Source organism: Zootoca vivipara, chromosome 5 (assembly GCF_963506605.1).
Source record: "Zootoca vivipara chromosome 5, rZooViv1.1, whole genome shotgun sequence".
Taxonomy (NCBI): Eukaryota; Metazoa; Chordata; class Lepidosauria; order Squamata; family Lacertidae; genus Zootoca; species Zootoca vivipara.
The window spans coordinates 72,162,046-72,175,217 of NC_083280.1; the positions used below are offsets into that span (position 1 = coordinate 72,162,046).

General features: G+C 40.0%; 1 protein-coding gene across 10 annotated transcripts in view; it reads right to left on the reverse strand.

Moving 5' to 3' along the window:
• Positions 1 to 13,172, reverse strand: part of MYPN (myopalladin) — an 86,332-nt gene that overhangs the window by 57,463 nt on the left and 15,697 nt on the right. For 6 of the 10 annotated variants that reach the window (XM_060274943.1, XM_035138548.2, XM_035138551.2 and 3 more), the window contains one exon: positions 1,852 to 2,727. The exons of 2 other annotated variants lie outside the window; for them this stretch is intronic. In XM_060274943.1, coding sequence (XP_060130926.1) covers positions 1,852 to 2,727 — 876 coding nt within the window. Of the gene's footprint in view, positions 1 to 1,851; positions 2,728 to 6,312; positions 6,427 to 13,172 lie in introns of all 10 variants that reach the window. 2 more of the 10 variants (XM_035138550.2, XM_035138549.2) reach the window with 1 other exon arrangement.

Consider the following 13,172-nt stretch of genomic DNA (forward strand, 5'->3'; position numbering starts at 1 on the left):
ACTAGACAGTTTCCCTGATCACAGTCTTCCCCACTATGGTGACATGCATTTTATTTCTATTTAAATTATAGCAATGATTTCTAGATTTGCAGCAATATGCAACTCTGGCTATTATTTTTTTGCTGATGCATTTTTTCTTTTTAGATAGTGTGTAAAGGGCCCACCCTAGTGCGCAGTATGACATGTCTAGATCCAAATACACAGCTTTTTCCCTATGCACAGAAGCATTATGCCATCTTTTGCCTTGTGCAAATAATATTTTATATGTTTGGAATTGCAAAGAGTCTTATGGCTCAGATGACTCAACCTTTCAAGTCTCTTTCCTTAAACAAATCTTTCCAAGCAATTATTGGTGTATTATTTTTAAACTATTATACAAGGAACTTTTCACCCTTCACCTGGCAGCAGCACAATTACTTATAGCAAAGAACAATAAATGACTTGATCACACATGGCATAATGGAAATAATGTATGGACAATTGCTGTATCTGAGAAACTAACTACAGTAAGAGAGTACACACCCTGAATGATGTATCTGATACAGACAATTTTGTTGAAATATGGTACCCCTTTATAATATATTCAAATGAACACCCTGATGACTGGCATCCACCAACTATGCACATAGACTTATGGGGGGGAATTGATGCAGTAGTTTTCTGTTTTGGGGTGTGGGAGTGGGAAGGAAGGAAGGAAATTAATCCTTTTGATTATGTTCATGTTTGTATTTTTCCCCTTGAAAATCAATCCTTGGAACAGCAGTTGAATCACCATCACACACACACACACACACACACGGGCATAAACAGGCAAATATGAAGGAAATTCCTTTACTCTTGAGTGATCTTAAATGTCTACCATGGAGACAGGTGCACTGCTACTCCCATGTGTGCATATAGGAAGCTGCCTTGAGTCAGACTATTGGTTCATCTAGCTCAGTATTCTCTAAACTGCCAGGCAGTGACTCTCCAGCATTTCAGACAGGGTCTCTCCCAGCCTTACCTAGAGATGCCAGGGACTGAACAAGGGGCCTTCTGCATTCAAAGCAGATGCTGTACCAATGAACCATAGCCCTTCTCCTTGCAGTGGAAATGCAAATGTGGTATATGCATGCCTGCAGCTCAACTGACTCAGTTCAATTTCAGCTTTGTACTTCCCATGTGTGCAGCTGTTATTTTCTTTCTATCTTTGTGAGGGTGACATCCACCCCTACCATGTAGGGAGGCAAATACCAGATAGTAATATTTTGGTATTTATTAAATATATGACCTAAACTTCATTTACTATTGAATAAATGCCTTGACACTTACGCAGAGCAGGCTTCAAGGGATCTGCATCACTGGGCAGTTTCTAAGTGCCAGCCTCAGAACTTGCCATGAGGAGAAGGAGGCACTGCTGCCGCCCCAGCCCTGAAACCCCAGCCCAGGCAAGGCTTGCCTCCCTGCAGCTCCTGCCTCAATGAAGGAGCATGTCATGAGGGGGCCTTGTTGCACCTCCTCAGAAATTTGCACCCAGGGCCTCCCTGGCCCCCCACACTAAATCACTGCATGCATGGTCATGCAGACTGGGCCCAGAGGAGAGGGCGTGCATGGGCAGCTAGGGAGGAAGGCCCGCTGAAGTCATTTTCATCAAAAGCTGCCCTAAACCTGAGACTGGCATCAATATTATGCCAGTCACACGTGAGCTTTCCAAGGTCAGAGACAGAATAATTACTGGAACATTGTAAAAGAGAAATGTATGGTTTTTAGAATACAATCTGAGAAAACATTGAGAAAACATTCAACTACTGTGTAGTAATCCACCCTCTGTGTATGCAAACTATTACAGAAATAAGACAGGGACAGGTTTACCTGATTTCAGGTGTTGGAATTCCTACCACAATGCAGTCCAACTGCACTTTGGTTCCTTCAGGGACCTCCCTGCTCTTCAGCTTTTGAGTAAAATGTGGTGGTTGGCCTATTGTCTCGTCAGAATAAAAAGATGCAGCTGGTGACTCTGTTGTTAACCCTGAACTTTCTAGCTGATTAACAGCTTCCAAGTCTGCCTGTGGAGGGTTATCTGGGTTTTCAAGTGAGTGCTCAGCTACAGCTAAATCTTGCGGTACTGGGTCACAAGGCCTTTCTCTGTTTTCAGAGAGATTTGAGAAAGCAGAACCACTGTCCTGAGCAGCCTTATTTTTAGATTCAAGTTTGCTCCTGTAGTTTTTGCATGTTCGGGGCCTGATTCTTTTTGAATTGTGTGCTTTGAAAAGAGAAGAAAGCTCCTCAATGAAATCTGCAGCCTTGTTGAGGAATTCCTTTTTCGACTCTGTCTCGGAACCAGATTGCTGTTTCCTTATGCTGCTGTCAGAAGTTGGTGAAACTGCCTTAGATGGGAACTGCTGTTTGTTTGAAATGGTATTTCCAGTGTTTTTCAACTCAGAGGGATAGAACACATGTATCTGTTCGTCCTGCTTGTTCTCAAGTGGATCTTGATTGATGGCTTGCCTTGCCAAGTTCACACTTTCATCGAGCTCTTCTTGGCTCAAAAAGGCTGAAAGATCAGGAAGGTCCTCTTGGCTAGCCACCTCGTCTGAAGGACCCGAACTACTGCCACGGTGGAAAGAATGTGGAGACGGTTCTGATCTGCTTCTTTCACTATTCCCTTGGCGGTTGTTTTCAGCTAAATAGCTCTCTCTCAGTAGTTGAGTTATCGAAGTAGAAGATTCTGAAGTATTGTCTTGCATGCTGTTAACAAAGAGTACAAATAGGACCATAACCTCATAAATAGCAAGTCTGTTGCCGGTATTGAATTAAAAAGGAAAATGGGGGTGTGTCTACTCTATTACCCAGGGACATAGCAAGTCTTGAACCCCATCTGATCTCCCAATTTCTGTATCCTTTTGAGCCTCTCTATTCTCCAAATGGTAGGGCAGAGCCTGAAGGTGCATATTGCAGCAAAAACTGCCCCCCTCACAAATTCCATTTTTAAAAATTGGTGCCATGAACTTACTAAACTGCCTTATATTCATTAATCCTTCAAGTCTACTGTAATAGGTGGCTGTGCTTTTAGACAGAGGTCTTTCCAAGCCCTGCAAAGCCCTGACTTTGCAATTAACATTCAGGGTTTTAAAAGGGCAAATAGCTTCAGTTGATGGGCATGGAGAGGAATTAACAGAATCAGAGCAGGTATTGTGAGATAATTTAACCACTTCCTCCCCTGCTGCAGTCCTGAGGAAAAGCCATCTTCTCAAGCTAGTGTTTGTATTGGGAGGAAATTCCTCCACTGGTGCCAAACAGGGATTTTCTGCAAAACAAATAATGTCACTGGAAGAAATAATTTTCTCAGGGACACAGCTGGGGAGGAAATTGTTGAGTTCCTTTTCCATACCTTCCCTGAACCCATTAATTGGCAGCCATACTCCCTTAGTTTATTCTGATTGCATTTTTTTAAACCCGCATGTTAGATGCAAAGATACATTTAACATCATGTATACAGTAGTTTGGCCCTTTGAATTTTTGAATAAAGGTCAGAGATGGGTTTGTGAAAGCAATACGTCTAATTCAGGCGCAATGCCTCTCAACTGGCTGAAGGGTGTCAAAATGGTCAGTCTGTCCCTGTGAAGCAGCAGCTGGTCTGCAGAAGACCCGGAGCTGCGTGAGAAATTTTGACCAGCTTTACTGTGCAGCTGATTTAAAGAGGAACTCTTGAGCCAACTGAGCAGTTCAGTCAAAAGCAGCCAGCTGGGGTCTTAGGCATAGAAGAATCACTGCTATGTTAAGTATATCATTAAGGGGGGGGGGCGCTTAATGCAACAAAAATACATGCGCTGCATCATAGCTGTCAAGTTTTCCCTTTTCTCGCGAGTAGGTCCAATTCAGCATACGGGAATTTCCCTTAAAAAAAAGGGAGAACTTGACAGTTATGCGCTGCATGCTGCATGTAAAACTTACCAAAGTCCTACATTTGATGCAAGGATCATCATAAATACCGTAAGTTCCATAGGTCAGCCTGTTTGGGGTGGGTGGTGCTATCTGTGTTAAAGACACCAGATGTACTCTACTATATGTGCTAAAAACAGCAGATAGGGGGCTGGAGAAAGATGATAGTTTTTCATAATTGAAAGTGATGTGCTAAGAGTAATCTTTAGTGCTCATGCCCACTTTTTTCTTTTTTCTTTTGCCTCTTTCCCCCATAAACTGAACTAGAAGGGTTTTTATTATTCTTGTCTATACCCAGAGACAATCATGAGCTCAGCATACCTGCCAGAGGCAATGATGCCTCTCCATGGAACAGTGGTACTTCTATTTACAAATAACTCTACTTACCAATTTTTCTACTTACGAATGGAGCTCCGTCTGCCATCTTGGATGCGGTTTAGATAGGATTTTTTCTACTTACAAATTTTTAGATAGGGTTGCTTCGACTTACGAATTTTTTCTCCCAATGCATTCCTATGGGATTCGACTGACAAATTTTTTCGACTTACAAATGTGTGTTCGGAACGCATTAAATTCGTAATTAGAGGTACCACTGTATATCCCTTCAACATACTGAAAAGGACTACTGCCTATCTCCAGGCAGCATTTGCAAGTCTGCCAGACTCTACCAACTCTACCATTTCCTAATCCAGAGTCACATACCTAACAACCACATTCAGCATGCATCAGAGCCTGGCTCCTGCCCAGAAAGCAACCCACTAGCTATGCTCACATTTTAGCAATGTTCTGTAATCTAAGTGTGTAATATCTTCGCCTTGGGGTATTGCGGCAGCTGACAATTTGGATGAAAGGAAGAAACATTTTGGAACTGGGATACTAGAAAGCTGTGACTGCTAGTGACTAAACTGACTTACACAACAACTAAGTATTAAGTATTACCTAAAAACCAAAGAGAAAAAATCATAATGCAGCCAAAGCATGTTAACTTCCAATCAATTTCAGTGGGCAAAAGGTAACCATGTGGTTCAGTCCCCCAGTAAAATCAATAGGACTTAAAGTGTGGTTACCCTTTAGATGAATTGCACATGGAATAAATTTATCTACGGTAGTCTTCTGGGGAACATAAGAACATAAGAGGCTGCTAAATCAGGCTAATGGCCCACCTAGTCCAACATCCTGTACATGAGCAAAGCTGCATTTTTGGCCACCTGTGATTCCCAGCAAAACAACAACTCCCCACCCCCCCAGACATAGGCTCATTCATGAATAACTATTAAGACTCTTAACCAATTAAATAATGTTTAGTTGATTAAGCATCTTCATTTCAACCTATGAATTGGCTAAGTCAATGTACATGAATCTGCATATTATAAAAACCCCTAATATAGGAACCTTTTTGAGAAAATGTAAGAAGCAAAATCTACAATGTGACAAACAAAACCTGCTACAGATACTTAGAAGCAAGGGCCATCCTGAACATATATTTTTTTAAATTCCTGTTACAGTAACATACTAGAACCAAAATAATCCTTAAAAATAAACAAATGTACATTGTGGCTCCACCAAATAAAATTTGCTCTCACTTATTAAAATTGGCCCCTACTGATCAATCAACTAAAACTTCAGTTGATTAACTTACAAATGTCACTGCTCAAAGCTTGCAGTTCTAGTGAATATATTACATGGATTAGTAAAATGTAAGTATGACTAGACAGATAAATGTAATCAGTACCTCTAATCCCTTCAAGAACATCCATCGCTACAGTAACCCTGCCTGGCCTTGCTCAATAATTAGTGTAAAAAAGGGCTATGCGGACAAACAAGAGTAGATCCAGATGGGAATAGGAAGGATGATGCTTTAACAACAGCAAAAGAAGGGAAGCTACTATTTTCACTGCTAAGCAGATTCAGAGAGAAACTGCTTTCATGCAACATATTTGCTCCATTCATACAGCAATCTAAGCAGGGGGAAACGTCTCATGCACATGTAATTTCTGAGTTAGCCCTAACCCTAAATCTAACTGTACTTAACATTTTAATGGGGATCATCTAGGTCATAACATTCTATCAAAACTTTGCTTGCTATTCTGGTGAAGATTTTGCCCTGTATTTAGTAAGGGAGAATCTAGCTAGCAGTCAAACGACAGCACTCTGAAACATATTTAGCGCACCTCACTTTTTGTTAATTTTGCCTGCAACATATGCAATAATAAAACGAGAAAAGGTATCAGTTTTGCCAATAGTCTGCCTTGAAAAGCTCAATGGTGCAATCTTAAGCATATATCTTGAGAAGTAAGTCCCACTGTGTTACACACTCACCTGGGAGTAAATCACTCACATATGCTACACACTCACCTGGGAGTAAGTCCCATTAAATTGAGCAAAACTTACTTTTGAGTAGATGTGCATTGGCTTGTGTGGCAAGTGTGGCAGTTCTTGTTTTTAAATGACCCGTCCTATGCTTCGCAAACCCTGGACAAAATCAAGTCATGCCCACTGTACAGCCTGTAGAAAACAACCTGACTTCAGAGGACAGCAAACTCAAAACTAGTGATACCCACATACTGCATGGGAATTGGGATGTACCAAGTCCTCTTGATTGAAATCACTTAAATGCAAAAAGAAAATGTTTTTAAAGACAATTTGTTTGGATGGACCCTAAGATAAGTTAACTTACGGAAACTAGGAATAAAAGTTTCCAGTTTCCTCTGCCCTACTTTGCCCCATCCTAGAAATGCAGGTGGCTGAAGCAGGAAGAAGAGGATAGGAAACCATACCTCCTAGCTAGGAGTGGGCAAAACATAACCAGCACAGGGTGTGATCTGAGGAGAATCTCAAGGACCACATAAACAGGCTGGGGGCCACATTTGGCTCTCCAAGGTCCCCCACCCCTGTTCTAAAGTTCTGAGTTGCAGACAGCAGCCGAGTTAGAACAATCATATTTAGAGTTATCATATATCTATATCTTTATTCTGGTAGAGCTTCTGTGCTTTTGAAAGAGAAGCATTGCCAGCAAATGAAGCAGTTCCCTTTTCTGAATTTTCATATTTGAGAAAAGCTCCACCAGTTGATTTCTGCTTTTTACAAAGGCACAACTGCTCTGCCAAAAATGAAATTGGCAGCATTACTTTAAAATAATAATAATCAGACGCAGAAATTGAAGGTGCTACCTCTCCATCCCAGACCCAGGTGGCGCTGTGGGTTAAACCACAGAGCCTAGGGCTTGCTGATCAGAAGGTCGGCAGTTTGAATCCCTGCAACAGGGTGAGCTCCCGTTGCTCAGTCCCAGCTCCTGCCAACCTAGCAGTTTGAAAGCACGTCAAAGTGCAAGTAGATAAATAGGTACCGCTACAGCGGGAAGGTAAACGGCGTTTCCGTGTGCTGCTCTGGTTCTCCAGAAGCGGCTTTGTCATGCTGGCCACATGACCTGGAAGCTGTACGCTGGCTCCCTTGGCCAATAATGCACCGTAACCCCAGAGTCGGTCACAACTGGACCTAATGGTCAGGGGTCCCTTTACCTTTACATCACCTGTATAACCAGAAGGCAAGGAAGAAACTACGGTAACTAGCTTGCCACCCACACATCATCACACAGTAATTGATCTTTACCCACAAACCTAAATAACAAAACCACAACAACGCTGTGGTTTAAATGAACAGAAAGCAAATTCTCTTTCAACAAGCCTCCTAACTGGATATTTTTTATCCTAGTCAGTATATGTATTAGATTTTAGGTTGTTTATATGTATACAATTTTAACGGTTTTCATACAAGCTATTGTTTTCTGTAAGTTAATTATATTATTATTATTATTTTATTTTATTTAGCTCATGTGTGCCTAGCATGTGCCCAACACAAAGCCAAAAACACTCCCAGCTATGTATCCTAGCCTGCTAGGTACATGACCTCCCTGCTTTTGCAGTTTCAGATAGACAGTGACAGCCGGAAGTTTATCAAGTCACTGCTGGGCTCTGATTATCTTGGAGTATGTGTGTGTTACAAGTTCTGCAGACCTGATTTTGGCTAAACATGAGGAAAAACTTGCCAGTATGGTGAAACCGTGGAACAACCCAACCAATGCCGCTGTAGAACAAATTGTTTCGATAAGCTTCAGTACAAATACTGTGGCTCAGCTGAGCTGTGGAATGGGTGATACAATATTCAAACATAAGAGTGATCTGTGCTGAATAGAGGGTATCACATCCTACTTGTGATGTTTGTGCCATACATTCCAAAAATAGTCTCTCCCTGCAGAGACCAAAACATTGCTAGCATATATTTATAATTTGTGATCAGTTACAATCCCTGGGTTCTTTTACCTAAAAGTACTACATTCATCCTTTTAAAATATATGCATACATTTGTTTCAATCTTCACCTGATTTAATGCTTATACTTTTTTTGTTTTTTTCAAGATCGTTCTGAGTTTTAATCCTTCCTTCCACAGCATTTACTGTTCTTTTTCTTTTTGTTTCGTTTCGTTTGCTGAAAATAGCACCCAGTTCAGAGTCTATGCTAATCTCATCCCATACTAGTAAACAAATAATTGAAAGCTACTCTTTCAAAGCAGCTCTTCAACCAGCTGTGTTCCTACAGACAGTCAGGACAGTCAGGGCCATGCTTAACTCTCCCATTTCAATCCATGGGATTGATATACTCTTAAATTTCACTGAACTGCATGCAGTATGTTCAAAATAGTTACCAAAAGTAAGGCACAATGTGGCACAGGGGAACTGTATGTGAACATTGTTTCTGTGATGGTGCAAACTGTACTATTCATGATGGCTGTGTTGTTCATCCTAATCTGCAGTGCAGAGATGGAGAAAAAATTGTCATAATTGACCACAATGTGCCCAGTGAGCGCATCTGATGACCCCTGAAGAAACTTCTACTCAAATCCTCCCTTAGCATATCTAGGACAATATCATATGGCAAGAAAAGTCAACTGCATTCTAAGAGGTATCAACTAAAAAAATTGCATGTTAAAGAACACAGCATTGATCTTGCTGTGGTATGTTTTTAATTCTCATTGACCTCCAGCTTCACTCTAACAGTGCAATCCCTATACATGACTAAGAAGACTGTCCCATTGTATGCAGCAGGACTTACTTCCAGGGATGTGGGTAAAGAACAGCAGCCTAAATTAATTTCTCTGTAGTTTCCTAGGTTCTTTCCCCCTTCTTAATGGGGAAAGTACTAAACGTATTTATTTGTCATCAATTCTTTGTGATCTCTTTTGCCTTCCATAACTTCTCAAAGGTAACTGCTGGTAGTTCCAACACTAATCTTAGTTTCTTTAGTATACTAGGACTGGGTTTACAAGAGGCCCTGCCAAATAAAAAATTTTTTATACCTTTTAATCCCGTTTTTTCACTGTTCTGATCTATATAACTTCACAATTATTATTTCTATTAAGTCAACTGGATTGCCATTTACTTTTTTAAGTGAGCGAAATAAAATAATTATATTAAGCTTGCTGGCAGAGCTTTCCCTCCCTTAGGCTAACAATTGGGTTTCTTCTCCCCTCCCGGTCTCCAGAATATTGAATGCAGTAATCATACATTAGAACCATCATTGTACACCTCACTCATCCTGCTTTGGTTGATAGGTTTTTGTAGGGCTCGAAAAACCTGATCAATAGTAGGACAAAACACTATGTCAGCAAAAAAGAAAAAAAGAAAAGGGCATAATTGTCTTGCTAGTCATAGAATCATAGAGTTGGAAGAGACCACAAGGGCCATCCAGTCCAACCCCCTGCCAAGCAGGAAAACTGCATTTTTAAAAGTACAGTGAGGAAAGACTACTGCATCAGGTGCACTCAAGAGATTAGTCAAATATGCCTGATCGTCACTCACATTGCAATTCCCAAATGAATGAACAACCCACTCTGTGCCCCTGCTGAAAAGTATTGTGATTTAGATGAGGTTCCATGAAATATCTGTTTGTAGTTTTTGACCTGTGATGGCTATTTCACATATATAGCCCATAATACAACATTTATATAGATATCAAATCATTAACAAGGATGTGTGATCTCTCCTTGACAGCACAGAGCAGTTATACAATGAAGACAGAGGAATAGCCAGGGATTGGGCCCTGGGAGCTCAGCCCTAAAACGTGCACTAGCTGGTCATTTCAACTCAGCAGCATTCTCCAGCAGGCATGAGCACACAAATAGTTGCTGCTCATGCTTAACATAGAAAGCTCATGTTGACTGATATTTTAAATAGATTATGGGACCAGATAACATTCTCATTTCAAATTAAACACTAAAGATGTACCTATGTGCTCCACCTATGAACATGGTTGTAGAAATGTAGATGGCAGGTATAAAACTCAGTTCTTTAGTTTATCTCTAGAATAGGTAGTTATGCCCAGTAAACCTATATATCTTTTTAAGTTAATAGCAGTGTCACCCCCCAAAAAAGGAACCTGCTTAGAGTGGGTAGAAGATTGATCTAATAAGGTTCACATCCACACCACACATTTAAAGCACTCTTATATGCAGTTTCCCCACAAAGAATCCTTGGGACCGTAGTTTGTTAAGGGTACTGCTGGAATTGTAGCTCCATGAGGGGTCTTCTACCAACTCTCAGCACCCCTAACAGCCATGACTGTTCAAGTGGAATAAGAATGCCTTAAATGTATGTTGTAAATGTGACCTTGCAAGCATAAGCAAACGCACTATTACACTACTTAACATATTCTCATGAATCTCGTTATTCCAAAGCTAAGCCCTGGCCTAAAAAAAAGGTTGTGGGGTTAAACTCTAATGAACCAACTGATATTATATATTGCCTTCTGTAAAAAGAAATGGAAAGTCAGGATTCTACTGCCCCCCAATACAGGCGACCCTGAATTCCACTGCAGTTATGCTTCTTAGAAGTCGAAGTGTGTGGTTTGGTCTTGTGCATAGAGTGAAGAACAGTTTTCAGTTGCTGAAAACCAAACCACCTCTATTTTTATACCTCCCCCTCCATTCTTTTCTATTACAGGCATGCACTACACAGATCTGTGGGCAGCTTGGTGGACAAGATCTGATGGCAAAATTCAGCCCACCAGCTCTTTAGTAGAGAGGAGGCTCAGCTTGTATATCTGTGTAAATAAACCATATATCATAAAGACACCTCAGTCTCCACTGTGCCTCTTTCCAAAAAGAAACACAAACCCTGGATAAGAACCTGGAAGCCCTGGAATATCAGAGACTGGGGTGGCATGCAATAGTATAATTTCTACAGTAATTAGGTGTTGGTGGTGCTTTTACATGGATCACTTTATGGATCCATGCCTTGTAGTGGTGATGGGGCTTGAATAACTCCAAGAAGCTATGAGCTATGTTGTGCAGGGCTGCCCAAGATGGACAGGTCATAGCTGAGAGTTTAGACTAAATGTGATCCACCTGGAGAAGGAACTGGCAAACCATTTGCCAAGAAAACTCCATGGACATAAAAAAGGAGATGCTTTGAGAAGAAAGTGTGAGTTTCCAAGTCATGCTCTGGTTCATGGGGTCATGGAGAGTTGAACACGACTAAGACAACTATATATTGACTTTAACAACTGCTATATTGAAGCTACTTTATTTGCAAAAAATTCCATTGGTTTCATTGGAGCCTACTTTCAAATAACTGGATCCTGGTTTGTAGCCCAATGATCAGAAATAAAATGAATTCATTGATACAATTGTGAACTACTAGTGAACAAGTGATTTTAGGATTGTAATGTTCTAAGCTGGATTGATCTGGTACAAAATGGACTTCTGTATACTGATCTTTTTATGAACTCACACATTAATGCAATCCTGAATAGCTAATATTGTTTGATAGCTATTTTTAATGTTGTCATTAAATGTATCTTAATGTATTAATTAATCTTTGGAGCCACATAGAGCATAGATATAAAATAGATATAAAATATATAAAATATTTTACTTAATACCTCTAAATGTTGATCAAATAACAGCAGAGTATATATATATATATCTGTATATGTGTGTGTAATCACAAACCTGAAAATTCTGAATAAGTGTTTACATTAATAATCCTCAAACATGGTTAAGCTGAAGTGCTACTGTTTACGCTGATCAAATTTCATTGACTTCTATGGGACAACTACTTTAAAGTATAATATTTAAAATTAATTAAGTTGTGTACCATATTTCAAGGCATATTGATTACACAAGTTTTATTCCTAAAAAGACTGAGCTACAATCCTGTAGCAATTTACTCTGGAGTAATCATACTTTGTTAGTAGACTCTCAGATGGTATCTTGAGAAATGCATTTTCACGGCTCTAAGGATCACATTTTAAACATCTTCATTCTGAAAGGGTGGCAAACATACCCTCTGCCACCATAGATAACTTTAGCCTGGTGTTTACAGTTGAAGAGTTTAAAATTTATAGGCTGTATTGCTGCATGGGGCTTTGCTTTACAAATCCAGGAACTTCTTTTTCAAGCTTATTTAAAATAATAACATTTCTGCTTGTGTAAATTGATATGCAACAATTGTTCCGAACAGATAACCAAACAGTTTTCTAAATTCTCTTTTATGTTGTTCATTCTTTTATTATATTTCACGATGCTCTTTCAATTACTGCTTAATGTTGCAATATATCAGGCCAAACATTTGCCACTGACCATCAAAAACATTTTTTTTCAGAGAGAGAGAGAGATTGTGGGTTGGGGGTTGGGAGAGCAATGCCCTTCGAGCAAGACTGTTTCTGCAGCTGTTGTGTACATTAATCCACAGAGCAGATCTCCAAACCCTAAATATAGCTTGCAGTATCATTTTACATGACACATACTCTCTCTCTCTATCTCCACCCCCCAAAAAAATTAAAAAGAAAGACTTTAAATATAGGGCAATATTAAACTAGACTATGTGTGTGTTTTCTTTAAGGAGGTAATACTGACTATTGGTGTGGATTTAGTGCTAGTGATTACAAAGCAATTGCTTAAAGTACAGTTAAGAGGGGGATTCAAAAGGGACATTTTTTATCCATGCAATTTATACATTTTTTGCCTTCTGTTGACTCTACTTAGAATACCTAAACAGGCACAGAAGGAATTTTGACTCCCTCCCACCCTTCACGCTCTTTACGATTCTGTAGATTATTTCGTTTCCATTCAATCTTGTGTGCCTCTGAGCCACTTAAGACGGAGAATTTTTAAAGTTTCTTGCTTACTAATATGATTTATCAGCAACAATTATCATTCAGCTATAACATGGATTCTCTCCCTCCTGGACCCTCTGT